The 14179-nt window shown below is 39.1% G+C and overlaps 1 protein-coding gene across 1 annotated transcript in view; it reads right to left on the bottom strand.

The window, feature by feature from the left end:
- Nucleotides 1-947: 947 nt before the first annotated feature.
- EVC2 (EvC ciliary complex subunit 2) overlaps nt 948-14179 on the bottom strand; it is an 84748-nt gene continuing 71516 nt past the window's right edge. The window contains exons 17-21 of the mRNA XM_019470623.1: nt 12209-12423; nt 10667-10754; nt 2809-3002; nt 1814-1915; nt 948-1329 (exon numbers count right to left, since the gene is read on the bottom strand). Coding sequence (XP_019326168.1) covers nt 1056-1329; nt 1814-1915; nt 2809-3002; nt 10667-10754; nt 12209-12423 — 873 coding nt within the window. The 3' untranslated portion in view covers nt 948-1055. The remainder of the gene's footprint in view (nt 1330-1813; nt 1916-2808; nt 3003-10666; nt 10755-12208; nt 12424-14179) is intronic.

Genomic DNA, 14179 nt, shown 5'->3' with positions numbered 1-14179 from the left:
TAGCATTCAAATGCAGTTCAAAAAAACCCCTCAAAACAGGCTTGAATATCATGAAATATTAACAAATATATGTGTTTCTTTTAATTAGCCTTTTCCTGTTCCTGTTTTTAGGGTTCATATTTACAGGCTTCTTTCTGTCAACTAGAAAGGCTTAAAAATTAACTCTTTTTGAAATATAAAATGATATTCTCATCGATTTAGAGAAATCCAGGAATAAGAACTTCAAAAACACCCACCTAAAATTGTGACAGTTGGCAGCACTGCAATCAAAAAAGCTTTTGAAGGTATTAAACACCCATTTACATTTTTCCCTTTTCTACTGAGCAAGTGTGATGATATTGGTTCACCAAGAAAAAGACTGCAACAGGTTGCAAATACTTAACACAGTTTTGAACCGTAGCCACATTCATAGTTCAACTGAAGTAAGTTTAGAAACCATAGTGAAAAGCTGAAGTTACTCCAGGATGTAAGCTAAGTACGTATGTACACGCTGAAGATTTGGACTACCAACTATCACTGTAGAACACAGACTGCAGAAGTAACATTCAAAGCCTATTAAGAACACAACATTAAACAGTAAATTAGCTAGAATAATAGAAAATCAGAGAACAGAGGACTTGTGGGTCATCCACGTCATCTCTTCATGTCATCTGCTATACCGCAGCTTATTACAATAATATATAAATACAAGAACAGTAAATCAGTACTTACTTTATATAATAAATAACCTTTCTATATAAATTATGAAAATACAGCTACAGTAAAATCAGTGCAAAAATGATCAAAATGTACTGAAGGAACACTGAGTCCTGCCTGCCAGGACGTGCATCATAAAACACCCATATTTCATCTACTGCATCATACGCTGACAAGAATTAAAAAATGCACAATGCACATTGCTAACTGTGCCATTCTAAAATTACAGGTATTTACAATGTCAGAGAATAGTAACACGCACGTGTTATTTAAACTGCACATTTCATCCTTTCTCATTATTTTACTGAATTTTAAATAACTTCCTCTTCCCTAATTGATATTTTGAATGGAAGTCACCCTCATGAGTCCATATTTGCACGAGCAGCCTTTTTGGAATTAAGAAAGTTCTTTTTCTTTTTCCTTGGAGAATTATGCAAAGAAAGTATTGGATCACTCGGCTCGCGGAACAAAAATACCTTCTCCCCTGTATCTAATAGCTCTATGGCTTCGGCAGTTGCAGTGTTCAAAGGACCAGGTGGATCAGACTGTTCCATAGGAGGATGTGTAGCCGAATATCCAAGATGAATGAGTGATGCTTTTTCCAAGAGGGCAAGTTGCTTCTTCTTTATCAAGCTACATTAATGAAAAAAATTGAATTGAAAAATGAAAACTTGGGCAAAAAAAGCATAAAATTCCTGTATCAAATCCTGACATAGAAGTGGTGACTTTGGAAGCTAAAGAAAATCGTATTTCAAACAGACAGAATTGTAATTTCCATTCCAATCCCCAATAACTTGCATATCATTTTATGAGATACAAAACTGCATAAGGAAAGGTGACCTTATAATAAACAGCCATAGGGAAGATGGGCAAGGTATATGAAAAATGTGTGAATTTTGTGGATTTGTACAGAAAAATCTTTTTAGACATCTACTATTATTGCTTATTATGTGTAAAGATATTGTAGGAAACACAAGCACCAAACAGCAGAACAGTGTCAGAAAATGCGTATTTATGAACTTATTTTCTGATGTCTAACAGATGTAAGAGGAACCTTTGGAGATGAAACGAAGTATAAAAAAAAAATCATATATGCTTCTTCCTGCTTTCTCCTTACCTGTCTTCTCTCTTGTTTAGAGAAGGGAGCTTTTCTAAACTTCTGTTTATCAGATCTTGCCTTACTTTGTTCTCCAGTGCTTGCCACAACTCCTGGTTCTTCCTGAAGGAGCAGGAAAGAAAAAAATTCCCAGCAGCAAATCCCCAAATATACATACTTTCCTCCCCTTTCTGATTTTAGCTACCAATCCCATGACAGTAATACCATGAATACAGCCAGTAAGAGCGTTCAAGGATTTTTGCTGCCCTGCCACAAATAATTTAAATCAGCTAAGATCACACCTCAGGGCATGGTCCCAAGGACCCTTATCTGTTCCTTGACAGCTCACACCTGACAAACTAGAGGGCTCTGTGCCACAAGATCTGCTTTTCTCCCCTTGCCTTGTCGTGGCAGGGAGTTGGGAGAGAGGGTCCGGGAGCACCTCTCTGTGTTAGCTGCACAGCTATTCAGCTGGTGTTAATGGGGATAAACTGGAGGGATGAAGGCTCTGGGAGACTACCCGTCTCTGTGAGTAAAGGGAAAAAAACAGTGGCCACTTGGGACTTTAGTAATGAACTACAAAGGGACAGGTATCTGCAAGGTTGAAACTTTCATTATTAGAAAGGAGGACCTCCTTTATATCCTTAGGAACTATAGACACCTGAAATCTGTTGTGCTCTGAATATTATAAATACAAAAAGCTGGAAGGCAAGTATTTTAATAAACTCCAACTAAAGTCAACAGAAAGAAAATGATCAGAACAAGACTTATAAATCTATAAAATAACCATTTAATTCATGAAGTTATAAAATTTATTAACTATCAATTTTTTATAGTTAAAATATTTCACAAAATAAGGTCGCAGTTTCAAAGTATTTTTACCCCACAAAAATATTTCAAAAGAAAACCTATGCACCTGTGATTTTTTCTATTGCTGTCAAACTGCTTGTCCAGCAAATACGTATACGTGTAAAGCAATAATCTTCAACGGTCTACCAAAAAAATACCACACTTACCTTTTCTTACAGCTGCCAGACTCATCTGCATTACTGTCACTTTCAGCAACACCATCTGAATATTTACTGATGGAATCAAGGACAGAAAGAACCTCACTTTGTGAGCTGGAGGGCAGCAACAAGTTCAGGATCCTGTGCAACATCCCCATTGGTACCCTCGTCAGTTTAGCTAAATAACCTGCCAGTCGGAGCTCCTAGAGGATTAATGAGTAGATGACATAAATTTAGCATTGAAAATAAAAAAAGTGTTAGAGAATTTTAATTACTATCATTAAAGAATTATTCATTATAGAAACAAAAAATATTATTCAAAATCATGTTAGCGGTGACAGTTTTGGTGTCAAGTGGTCATAGTCCCATGTTCACTGTTTCTACCCACACTGGCCCATCTATATTACGGTTGTCCATTTCATTCTGGATATAAGCAATGTAAATGTTAACCAACCAGTTGATCTTAGCGTATGTGCTTAGGGCATATACTCGATGCCCTTCGGTCTGAAAAAAATCACAATGCAATGATATTCTAGCATGTAAGGTTTAGTTAATTTATGGATTGTACTATTATAAAGAAATCCGTTCAAGATAGCGATGAAGCGATACGACATTCCTTGGTCTGTAAAATTAGGGGGGGGGGAATAGCCTCTGATACCTAAGGATAACATTTACATGTTGCCATGGTTGAGCATTTCATTGTTCAGCCTCTCTTAACACCAGATTCTGTGATAAGCTCAGAGAACAGCTTGTAACATTTGTTAAGAGGTGAAGGAGACATCTGGTTTTGTTTTGGTGTTGGTTTTTTTTTTCCACGTCCTCTCTTTTTTGGCCCAAAGGTCAGTGGTAAAGCATACTCACAGAGCATGCTCGCTCTCGCTGCCTCTGCCGTACACAGGCTGAAGCCCAGCAAGCCTGGCACTCTGCTGCACCAACTCTGTGCTAGTAAGAAAACCATACCTAAGTGATACTGACTTAAACGTGCTGCATACATATCAGTGGCAGGCCATTTCATGACACTCAAGTTGCAGTAAACAAAACAGTTCCCGGCGTCCACCCCACACATTTCTGAATTTGTGTCATTTCACAGCATCACAGTATCACAAAAGTTATGTTTTTCATAGCATTAATACAAATTATCACTATACCAGTATTCATGATGTTTTCTCCAAGTAATGTGAATTGATGTGAATTAACAGTTATTTCAGCGTTTCAGACACTCACTCAAATAGCCTAAGTTCAAATTTAGTTGTTCCCTAGACAATCAACCAGCCCCATTTCCTGCCCCCCTTCAAACAGCAAAACTCTGTTGCTGTTTTCAGCTCTGCTGTCAAAACCACTGTGTCCCCAGAGCTGTTTCTGCAGATTTCTCATGCGTATCAAATATGAGAAGTCTACAATACATTGAGAACTACATGGAAAGAAAAGAGTAGAGCAAATTAAAGCAAGTGAAATGCCTCAAAGGATGCCAGAAAAATGCTGTTGTAGTCTATTCAAACCATACATGTATCTCAGGTAGCCAAAGTTAGGTAAAACATGTCAAACGTTCAGAGATGACTCATGGCAGCTGAGTCACCTCCACTCTGTAGACCCTCCTATAAGCATTGATGGGGGAGATGACTACAAAGCCCATGTCACATAAAAACCCCACAAGGTCCCACCATGCAGGAAGACAGCCAATTTCTTTGTCCACAGTGGATTCAAAATGTCACAGCAGATGTTTGAACTCTGCCTCTTTTTTGCATGACGAATATTCAGAGGAGCGAATGCACCTAGGAGATCCCTGTATTACGTGCATTTTCTTCTTTGAAAGAAGCTATTTCACCAAAAAGATGCTCTGTAAAGGACGATTTTTTCTGCTAAATCCATGTAAAAACAAACAAAGCAATCACCCCCAAAGCAGCCCTAACCTAAATTTAGACAGCCACACAAAATAAAGAAATCAATCAACCTCCTTTTCCCATAACTGTTCTCCAAGCAGAGAACTCCTCTCCAAAAGGCAGGAAAAGTAGCCACTTCCCAAAGTTTCCTGCGCTCTTCAGTGTTGTTACAGGTTTTCCATGGAAACCACTGAGATACTAGAATGAACAAGACAAAATCCTAAGATTGATGAGAGATTAGTAAGTTGATGGGGTATCTAAAACGTCCAATATTTTCACCCTAAACAGGCACCAAAGTTAGGTAAAAGAGATGTCTGTTCAGGCTACTTAGGGCGAGAAATGGTTTGATTCTTCCCTGGGGAGGAACGTAAATAAGAGCTTAAATCTTAATACAGACATCTAAGTTTAATTTCTATAGTTGCATACAGACTGTGTTGTACTTTTGGTCTATAAAAACTATTCTTCTAGAAACTTACAAAAAACAACATTAAGTGAGAATAAAAATGACACATCTCTGTGACCTTTTTGGCTAAATGGTCTCAGGACTTTTAACTTAGTAATTTATACGCGGATGATCGAAACATCATGACATCAGTACTGCTTTCCTTTGTAATAGTTTCCTCTTTAAAACGTTATTTTCTCCACTCTGACCCTTACCTTTCTGCATCAAGAATGATTTGGACTGAGAGGCAACTCTTAATGCTTTTCTAACACAGCAGAAGGTGCCACAACGCTGTCAACAGTACCAAAAGTGGCACAGGTACCCACCGGCCAGGTGCATCTAGCATATGTACGGCAAACGGAGTGCTGATGTGTGAACACACACCCGCAGTGAGCAGCACTTTCAGATGCTCACAGCTACCCAGACCAGCTTGCAGAAGCGGGAAGGAGAAATGAATGTGCATGCAAACACAGGAATGGTCACACTAGTCAGACCAAAAGCCCTCCAGGGTGGGATGAGTTTGATTCTCCAGGTATATTATATGGTAAGGTACCACAAAGATTAGGAATTCACTTTTTTCATAACATCTAATGGATACAAATACTACTTGCGCCACCAATAACCTCATTTGTATTCTCTGAATTTGGTCAAAATAAAACCAGGAATGAATTGTAGTTTACAAATAGCAGAATTACTTTTAAGTATTTGGACCGAGCAATGTGTACTTAAACAACTAATGCAAGAATCAATGAACTTGATCCATGCTGTGTTTCAAGCTTACTGTGCTGTTTCCACACGACAGTCTGCCTGTATCATCTGTCATCTCTAAAATGCAACTAGTGTACCTGGGGCTATAGCTATGAGCTTATTTGAAAGTAACTTCTCAGCCAGAGGCTTATGATCCTGAACTCACTATCATTCAAGCAAATCTCTTATTGACCTACATGTGCCTCGATAAGGATGTAAGCTGAAACACGAAATGTAGGAAAGTAAAACTTATCTGGTTTTCCAGAGAGGGCTGCATCCACAGTTCTGAAAACTAGTCTAAAGGGGAAAATCCTCTTTAAAGAAAAGAATGAGTGTAAGATATAGAGGTACAATAGCTATAGTTTCCTAATACTTGCCAATGTAATGTGTTCTATAAATTGTAAGAAAACGGGGCAGAGGGGGGGGAGGGCAGAAGATTTAAAAATCAATTCCCGTATCAGCTCACAGGATAAGCACATCCAAAAGTAGGAACATGTTACACTGTGAGCCTTAATAAATTAATAAATTACTCTTCTACTAAGCAGATACTTCTTTAGAGTTGAATTAAGAGTAGTTAGGTTTGGAATTATAGTTGGAGTTATTTTACTATTATATTTGCTGAGAACAGTAATTTTGTTTTGTGTATCTGCAGGGTAAATATGTATAGGTTTTATGGAATTTCAATAAAGTATGTCCCAGAATATCTCTGGGCTACACTTTATATGAATAAATATAAACACAAAAACCCCAATGGTATATCTAATGCATATTTACACAAATTATTTCTTCAGGGAATCTTATGAACAAAACACAAAGCACAGTCCCCCAAGTATACACTGAACAGTGCATCCAGTTTCTCAAGTGCAGCGAGATGACAGTGATGCTCTTTAGTATCTGTCTTCAAGATGCCAAAATCTGTAATTATCAAGGGTCCTTGTTCACCTGCTAGGGTGCTAAGAGGACTGGGTACTGTGAAAATTATGACATATTCTGTTTGCATGCATCTGTAATCTGCAAAACAATGATTTTAACCTCTCAACTTGCAGAATACATACCATGCTGTTCAGAAGCTCTTTCACAATGTATCTGTGCCAAAGAAACTTAACCATCACAGGAAGACAGTTAAATTGTGAGCAACTTAAGCAATATGGCTTACCTATGCTACAGAAAAGCAATATCCAGCTTCCCCCCCAGCCAAGTGGTATGATCTTGGGGAATATAGAACAAGAAGTGTCAGTATTTAATTATAAAACTTTCTAGGACTGAAACGAGCCACAATAATGTGCAAACCCAGCATATTCCTGGTTAGTCCTGGGCAGTCCAATCATAAATATGATTAACACTTCCAAAAGAAAAAGAGCACTGTCTTTGAACTGAAATGCTAAGAAAAGAGCCAAGCTCTCTTGCAATAGGGTTCCCCTCGAAATGAATGACTCACAGCCAGCAGCAGTAGCACTCAAGCCACCAGGTTTGTTTCTCTTCCCTCCCACCAAGTCCTACACAGCTGCTTCAGCATTCATCTTAACATGCCACACTTCCTGAATTCATGCCTTCATGAGGGAGGTAGATGCTGAGGCTCCATCAGAGACAACCAAACTCAAGAGCAGCAGAAAAACATTTCACAACATCCTTTGCAAGATAAGAACTCTTCTGCTGAGCAGCTGGCTTGTTACGTGCATCTTCTTCCTACCCTTCTATGCCCAGGAGTATGGCAAACTAAGAACCATAGTATAAGATTAATGTAGTCTTCATGCTCTCTTTAAGAGTTCCCACTTAATAGTGACTATTTTTGCCAGCCTATGAAATTGCTAAATAAGCACTGTACAAGGTCTCTTCAATTAGGACAAGATTGCAAGGCAATAGCAGATTTAAAAGCATTGAAATTAAACTATGATAATGGTCTCAGCAGTGCTAATCTGGAGGAGTTGGTCTGTGCTGTTTAAAGCCTTTATAATAGCCAGCATTTCTGGATGCAGCATATTTTGTCAGATAAATATATAATGAACTAGGGAAAAAAACAAAACAAAACAGTACAAAAAGAATTCACAAGACTACAGCACACCAAGACCAATGACTTAAACCACAGTAGTACAGGGAAAGATCAGCAAAGCCCCAAGGACCTTCCAAAGCATGTTCAATTTTTCTATCTGTTCTGATGTTTATTTTCCACTGAAGTTGAATGGAGTTTATTTTATCTAAGACTTATCTTATATTTATCATATTCAACATGTATCTGAAGCACTGTATGTGTCAACAAAATATTCATGCAAGCCTGTTAACTCCTCACCTGTTTTACAAAAGAAAAAAAAAAAAGGAATATTGAACAGGATGAAAGATCATCTTTTCTCCTAGAAAAGTGTTCTGAAATCTTGAGCTATTAGACAAACTGCATCTACAAATGGACAAATAAAGCCTCAAATTTATGACTGAATGAATAACTGAAAATAGCAGGTGACTGCCTCGCCAGCATTACACAAGTTATTTTAAAGGATCATAAATGAATACATATAAAGTTTAAAGTTATAAAGAAATAATCAGATTAAAACTCACCATCATGTGAATATTTACATCATAAGCACCCTACGAAGGCCCGCAGCAGAAATTTTTATCAGTGTCAGCAGGATGCTATTTCTGTGAAGTCCCAATAAAACTTTAGGAGCTCTATGTGCAGTATGCGACAGGGGCAGAAAACAGTGAGAAGGAACTGAAGACTGGAACAGAATTCAGCAGCTCCTGATAGCCACATCCGCTTACAATATCCAAAATGTTAAGGCCAACAGGGTAGCAAGCCGGTTTGAAAAAAGACAGTTGCAACAGGAGGTGGGGGGGAAATCAGAGTTAAATAATAATACTACTAAAAAAACCCCCCAAAATCTAAGGGAACACATAGCTTGAATATAAAACCGGCAGGCTGGTAATGCTGGTCATGACCTCCTCAGCAAACACCTTCAAATTTTACACTCTGCAAGACACATCAGAATGGGTTTTTGGTGTTTATATTATTATGCCCAGAGGATAGGATGCTCTTGGAAAGTGTTAAGATGAGGTTTGAATTCCCACTCTGCCTGATTTAATTCATTAGCACAAAGTGAGATCCTCCATTCCAGGACAGCACCTTAGCCATCAGGCTGCTAGATATTCAGAGGTAAGTCTCTTCCAGCGAGGCTCATGGAAGGACTCCACTCTGAATGGAGCCCAAGCGTCCACACAAGAGGCAGAGACTGAAGTGATTATCACCCTGTCCTGGTTTGGGCTGGGACAGAGTTAATTTTCTTCCTAGTAGCTGGTACAGTGCTGTGTTTTGGATTTAGCATGAGAATAATGTGATAACACACTGATGTTTTAGTTGTTGCTAAGCAGTGTTTATACTAAGTCAAGGACTTTTCAGCTTCCCATACTCTGCCAGCGAGGAGGTGCACAAGAAGCTGGGAGGGGGCACGACTAGGATAGCTGACCCAAACTGGCCAAAGGGATATTCCATACCATGTGACATCATGCTCAGTATAGAAGCTGGGGGGAGTTGGCCGGGGGGCAGCGATTGCTGCTCAGGGACTGACTGGGAGTCGGTCGGCGGGTGGTGAGCAGTTGCATCAGGTTTTCTCCTTTCCCTGTTCCCCTCCCCCCATTGTTTTACTTTCCATTACAGTTTATTATTATTATTCTATTATTTCAAGTATTAGACTGTTTTTATCTCAACCCACAAGTTTTTTTTACTTTTGCTCTTCCCATTCTCTCCCCTATCCCACCGGGGGTGGGGCAGGGGTGGTGGTGGTGAGTGACCGGCTGTGTGGTGCTTAGTTGCCAACTGGGGTTAAACCACGACACACGCTCCTGTGAGCTTTAGCAGATCTTGATGCAAATTCCTTACCCAAATCAGAGTAAGGATCTGAAAACATGTGCTGCCTTCCAGGTGAATCTCCTAAGACAGATAAAATATACAGGAGTCTCACTCCAATTCTTCATGAGAGCAGCTGACCTCAAATAGACATCTAACTCAAGAGAGGATAAAGAGTTCAGAAAACTGAGCAGAAACAAGCCAAGACACAGGAAAAGCTGAGACACCCTTAGTCTAAGTGGTCCCTCCTTGGCCTGTTGGCCTCTGAAGCTCCCAATTTATGATACAGGTGACTGCGACCACACTTGTCCCTGAGAGGCAAGATACTTGGATGCAAAAAGCTGCAACACCAAGTCTCTTTTCTGACGCTAGGTACATATCTCAACTAAGGCCTGCAGATAAAACTTGGCAACAACAGCAATTCATTTTTAATGCCTTTTGTAGCACTGACAGGCAGCCAACAGATAGCAAATTACCTGAAGAGGTGATGCTCTTTTTGAAAACAATATGAGTAATGATACTAGAAAATTTAACTAGCAGTCCTTCTATCATTTAGTTTTCTAACACGATCAATGCAAACCCTTTCTAACACTGATTAAAGCCTAAACAAAACCCTTGTCTCATTACATGAAAAATCAGACTGTAAATCTGTCTGTAAACCAGAAACTCAGGCAATTTAGTTCTCTCCACAGAATGAAATGCAACAGGACAACCCTGGAAAGGATTTATAAGTGAACAAAAAGAAGTATAACTCAGTAAAATTCAAAAGGCTGAAAGTAGGTCAGAATTAAATGAATGATAGAAGTGAATGATAATACAGGCTGCAAACACCAGAACTGGTAGTGACTATTAGCAGAACTGGGTCCAAATACATCTGTAATGGTTCCCAAAAAAGCAAGAAAAGCTGATTTCCAGATACAGCTGTAATTTAAACTTGGAAGCTTTGTTCAATTTCATGCTTACCTGACTATAAAGTGCCAAAAATGCATCCATTTCTATATTTTCCAGGAGATCTTCAAGCACTGCGCAATTCCATTGCTCATCTCTCAAGCTGAAGTGAAAGACAGAATTAACATTGAAATCTTCCCAGGCGCAATGACTGTATTATAGGTAACAATATGTGAAAGTCATCCATTCAGGAAGTGTATCTTTCTGTCAGCCAAGTTGGGTGAGCAGTGTAACTTCTAAAATAAGCCAACTTCTCCTCTTTTCTCCCCTGAACCACGAAGCAAACATCAGAGCAGAATCAAAGGCTATGCTCTTGCACACAATTCAAATCTGGAATCGCTCCAAAGCAACATGATTCAACCTGTCCCCATCCTCTTCTTTAAATTTCATCACCACACTTTATGGCAAGTTGTGGATCTTTTTGTTGCTGGAATATAATAGTAAACAGTTAACTTCCGCACCACTGGCGATTTTTTTGTTTCTCGACCAAATCATGAAGCCATCCTTACGTCATTTGTGAAAAGTAGAAAACTTCTTTCTTCCATTATGTTTTCAGGTAAATAGTAAAGCCTAGTTGCAGTTTCTTTGAAGGCTTCACTGATGTATCTCTATGGTAGTATCCACAAGCCAGTAACCTATCTGCTCTTCTAGTGACTCTTCTGCAACAGGAGAGTTGTTAATCTACATTGAGTAGAGCTCCAGCCCTTTCAGAATTAAAGCAGACTTAAGAGTGCAATAACTCCACTCAATGCCTATCAAAGCCATTTTTAATATATCAGTTGTTTCACGGAAAACCCTCTTTGTAATGGAAAGCACCCTCTCAGGATCTTACATGAACCTTGAAATGTGGTAGGCTTTTAATACTGTGCAATACACATGGAAATGTAATTTCTAACTCCTGTAACCCTAATGAATGTAATACAATATTTTGCAATTTTGCAAATTATTACCCATTTTTGCTAGGAAGACAGATATTTCTATATACCTCCCAAGAGGCATTTTATTTTTTTTGGTCACTGATATCTTTACTTAAAAACTGTCCAGGGAAAAGTGAAATTGAGCCTGTCTCTGAAAAAGAGTTTATATACCCCATCAAAAATGATTGCGTGACAGGGAATTCAGTCTACAGTGTAACAGCGGAGATGGAAATTCAATTTAAATTGTCTCAGCTACTTCCTCTGACCCCAGCAGATCAAGTTTCATTGAAGTCCCTAACTATCTTCTTGGGAGACAATGGAACAGGATTAAAATTCTTTTCCTCCTTGCTGCTAAGAAGTATTGTTATTTTTCCACTGCCCCCATCAAGAAATAGTGATTTCCATGCAACACATCACAATCTATATGTAACTAAATTATTATTATTTCATGTTTCTTGTTTCAATATTCCCAAGACTCCTCAGTTATGCTCTTGGCCACATCACAAAAATGCACTGTTCAAACATAGATGTACAGTCCCTCCCCAACACAGCAGAACATTTAGCCTGCTTTTTCTCTGTGATATCTTACGGTCTGTAGGGATTGCAGTAACTTAGTAAAACCTGAGACCAAAGCACTTACCTTTGCTGGTGCAGATTTATAAATTGCCTACATTTATTCATGGCCTGTCTTAGCAGAACTGTCACCTGTCTGTCTGCATTCGTTTCCACAGCTTCATTTGAAAGTCCCAATCCATCCGGAGTCCACCTCTGCCTACTCATTAGATGCTGCTGCTGCTGAGCTGACTCCTTATGCAACATCTCATACTCCAGCTTCCTGTCAAGTTCTTCAATCTCCTAGAGGTTGAAAACACGTAAAGATAAAAAGTCGTAATTTAACTTGGAAGAACAAATTTCATTTGGAGTGAAGAAAAAAGATGGTATCAGAATTTCTGATACTAGTTTATTCATTTCTCATTCTACCCAGCCACTTGCAGTCATTACGCTTTCCAATTCATTGCATGGCTTCAGTAAACATGACTTGCATGCTATGAATATCAGAACAATGCCGAAAGTTATGAGTCAATTTTCATTGTGTTAAGGGTCGATGCTCTCTGAGACCTTCCACTGTAGAGGACATCTAGAAAGTACACTACCAGCATGGCTGAGATCCAAACAAAAGAATGGCACCATTAGAATTAATCTATAAGCTGCATAAAGCCACTGAAACAGCTTGAGAAACTCGGACTGACTAGTTTTAGTTATACTGAATCAACAGCTAACATCAAAGAGGTTTGAAGTTAAAAGACAATAATTCACCTTTAGTGTGATAAAATTAGGGTTAAAATACAATGCTTTAAAAATCAAAGGGTTAAAACCCAAAGTCTTAAGTGGACTGGATCCCTCATGCCAAAGATCTCTCTTTGGTCAAAGAATCAAACTAGACATCAGAAGGATGACTTCATATTCTAGTTTTCCAATGTCATTTTTGTCTGACCTCAAACAAGTTGCTTTGTTTCTCAGCACCCTACTTCCCAACCTGTAGCTTGGAGAACATGCTGAATTTCAATCTATTCCTCCACCTCATCATCTGTATTCAGACTAGAAATCCATTGGAGCATGGTGTCTCTAAGTAAGTATCTGCTCCCCGGTCAGCAAGATTTGACATTGGAGCTTAGATCCACTCTCCTAACACCAAAACCGAACATTACCTTGCTATCTTTAAGGGGATGAAGCAAATTTACATATAGCCGCATGTGTTTGTTTCACTGATTGGCAAAACTATCACTGATGTCATCAGCATTAGGGAATCCTGTGTATTCCGATATATTTGTTTTAAAGTAACAGGTGTTTAAATTTGATAGCTAGTATGACAAAGGAGCAGAAATAAAACACAGCAAGAGAGAAAGCTGTGATCACCAGGAGGCAGTCCCCATACACCAAGCCTAACAGGCACTTTAAACAGTGCCTAAATTCCACACACCCCCACACCCCCAAAATAGGGCTCAACTCAGTACTTGCACATTGGCTAAAGAATCCAGTGCTAGCTACTCTAGATATCTCTTCTGTCTCTCCTTCAATCCTTTTTCTTCATCTATTCAAGGACAGAGAAGCTAAAAGCAACTTCTTTCCAGAGCCCTCTTACACTTACTGCATAAAAGGCCATAGTTCCAGATTAAATTATTTTTAATATTCCATCTCCATACAAGCCTTACTATTTACTACAGATTTCATAGAATCATAGAATCATTTAGGTTGGAAAAGACCCTTAAGATCATGAAGTCCAACAGTAAACCTAACACTGCCAAGTCCACCACTAAACCATGTCCATAAGCAGCACATCTACACGTCTTCTTAAATACCTCCAGGGATGGTGACTCAACCACTTCCAAGGGCAGCCTGTTCCAATGCTTGACAACCCTTTCGGTGAAGAAATGTTTCCTAATATCCAATCTAAACCTCCCCTGGTGCAACTTGAGGCCATTTCCTCTCATCCTATCGCTTGTTACTTGGGAGAAGAGACCAACACCCACCTCGCTACGACCTCCTTTCAGGTAGTTGTGGAGAGCGATGAGGTCTCCCCTCAGCCTCCTTTTCTCCAGGCTAAACAACC

This window comes from Aptenodytes forsteri, unplaced genomic scaffold (genome assembly GCF_000699145.1).
Source record: "Aptenodytes forsteri isolate BGI_AS27 unplaced genomic scaffold, ASM69914v1 Scaffold111, whole genome shotgun sequence".
Lineage (NCBI taxonomy): Eukaryota > Metazoa > Chordata > Aves > Sphenisciformes > Spheniscidae > Aptenodytes > Aptenodytes forsteri.
This window is presented reverse-complemented; position numbering and strand designations above follow the sequence as displayed.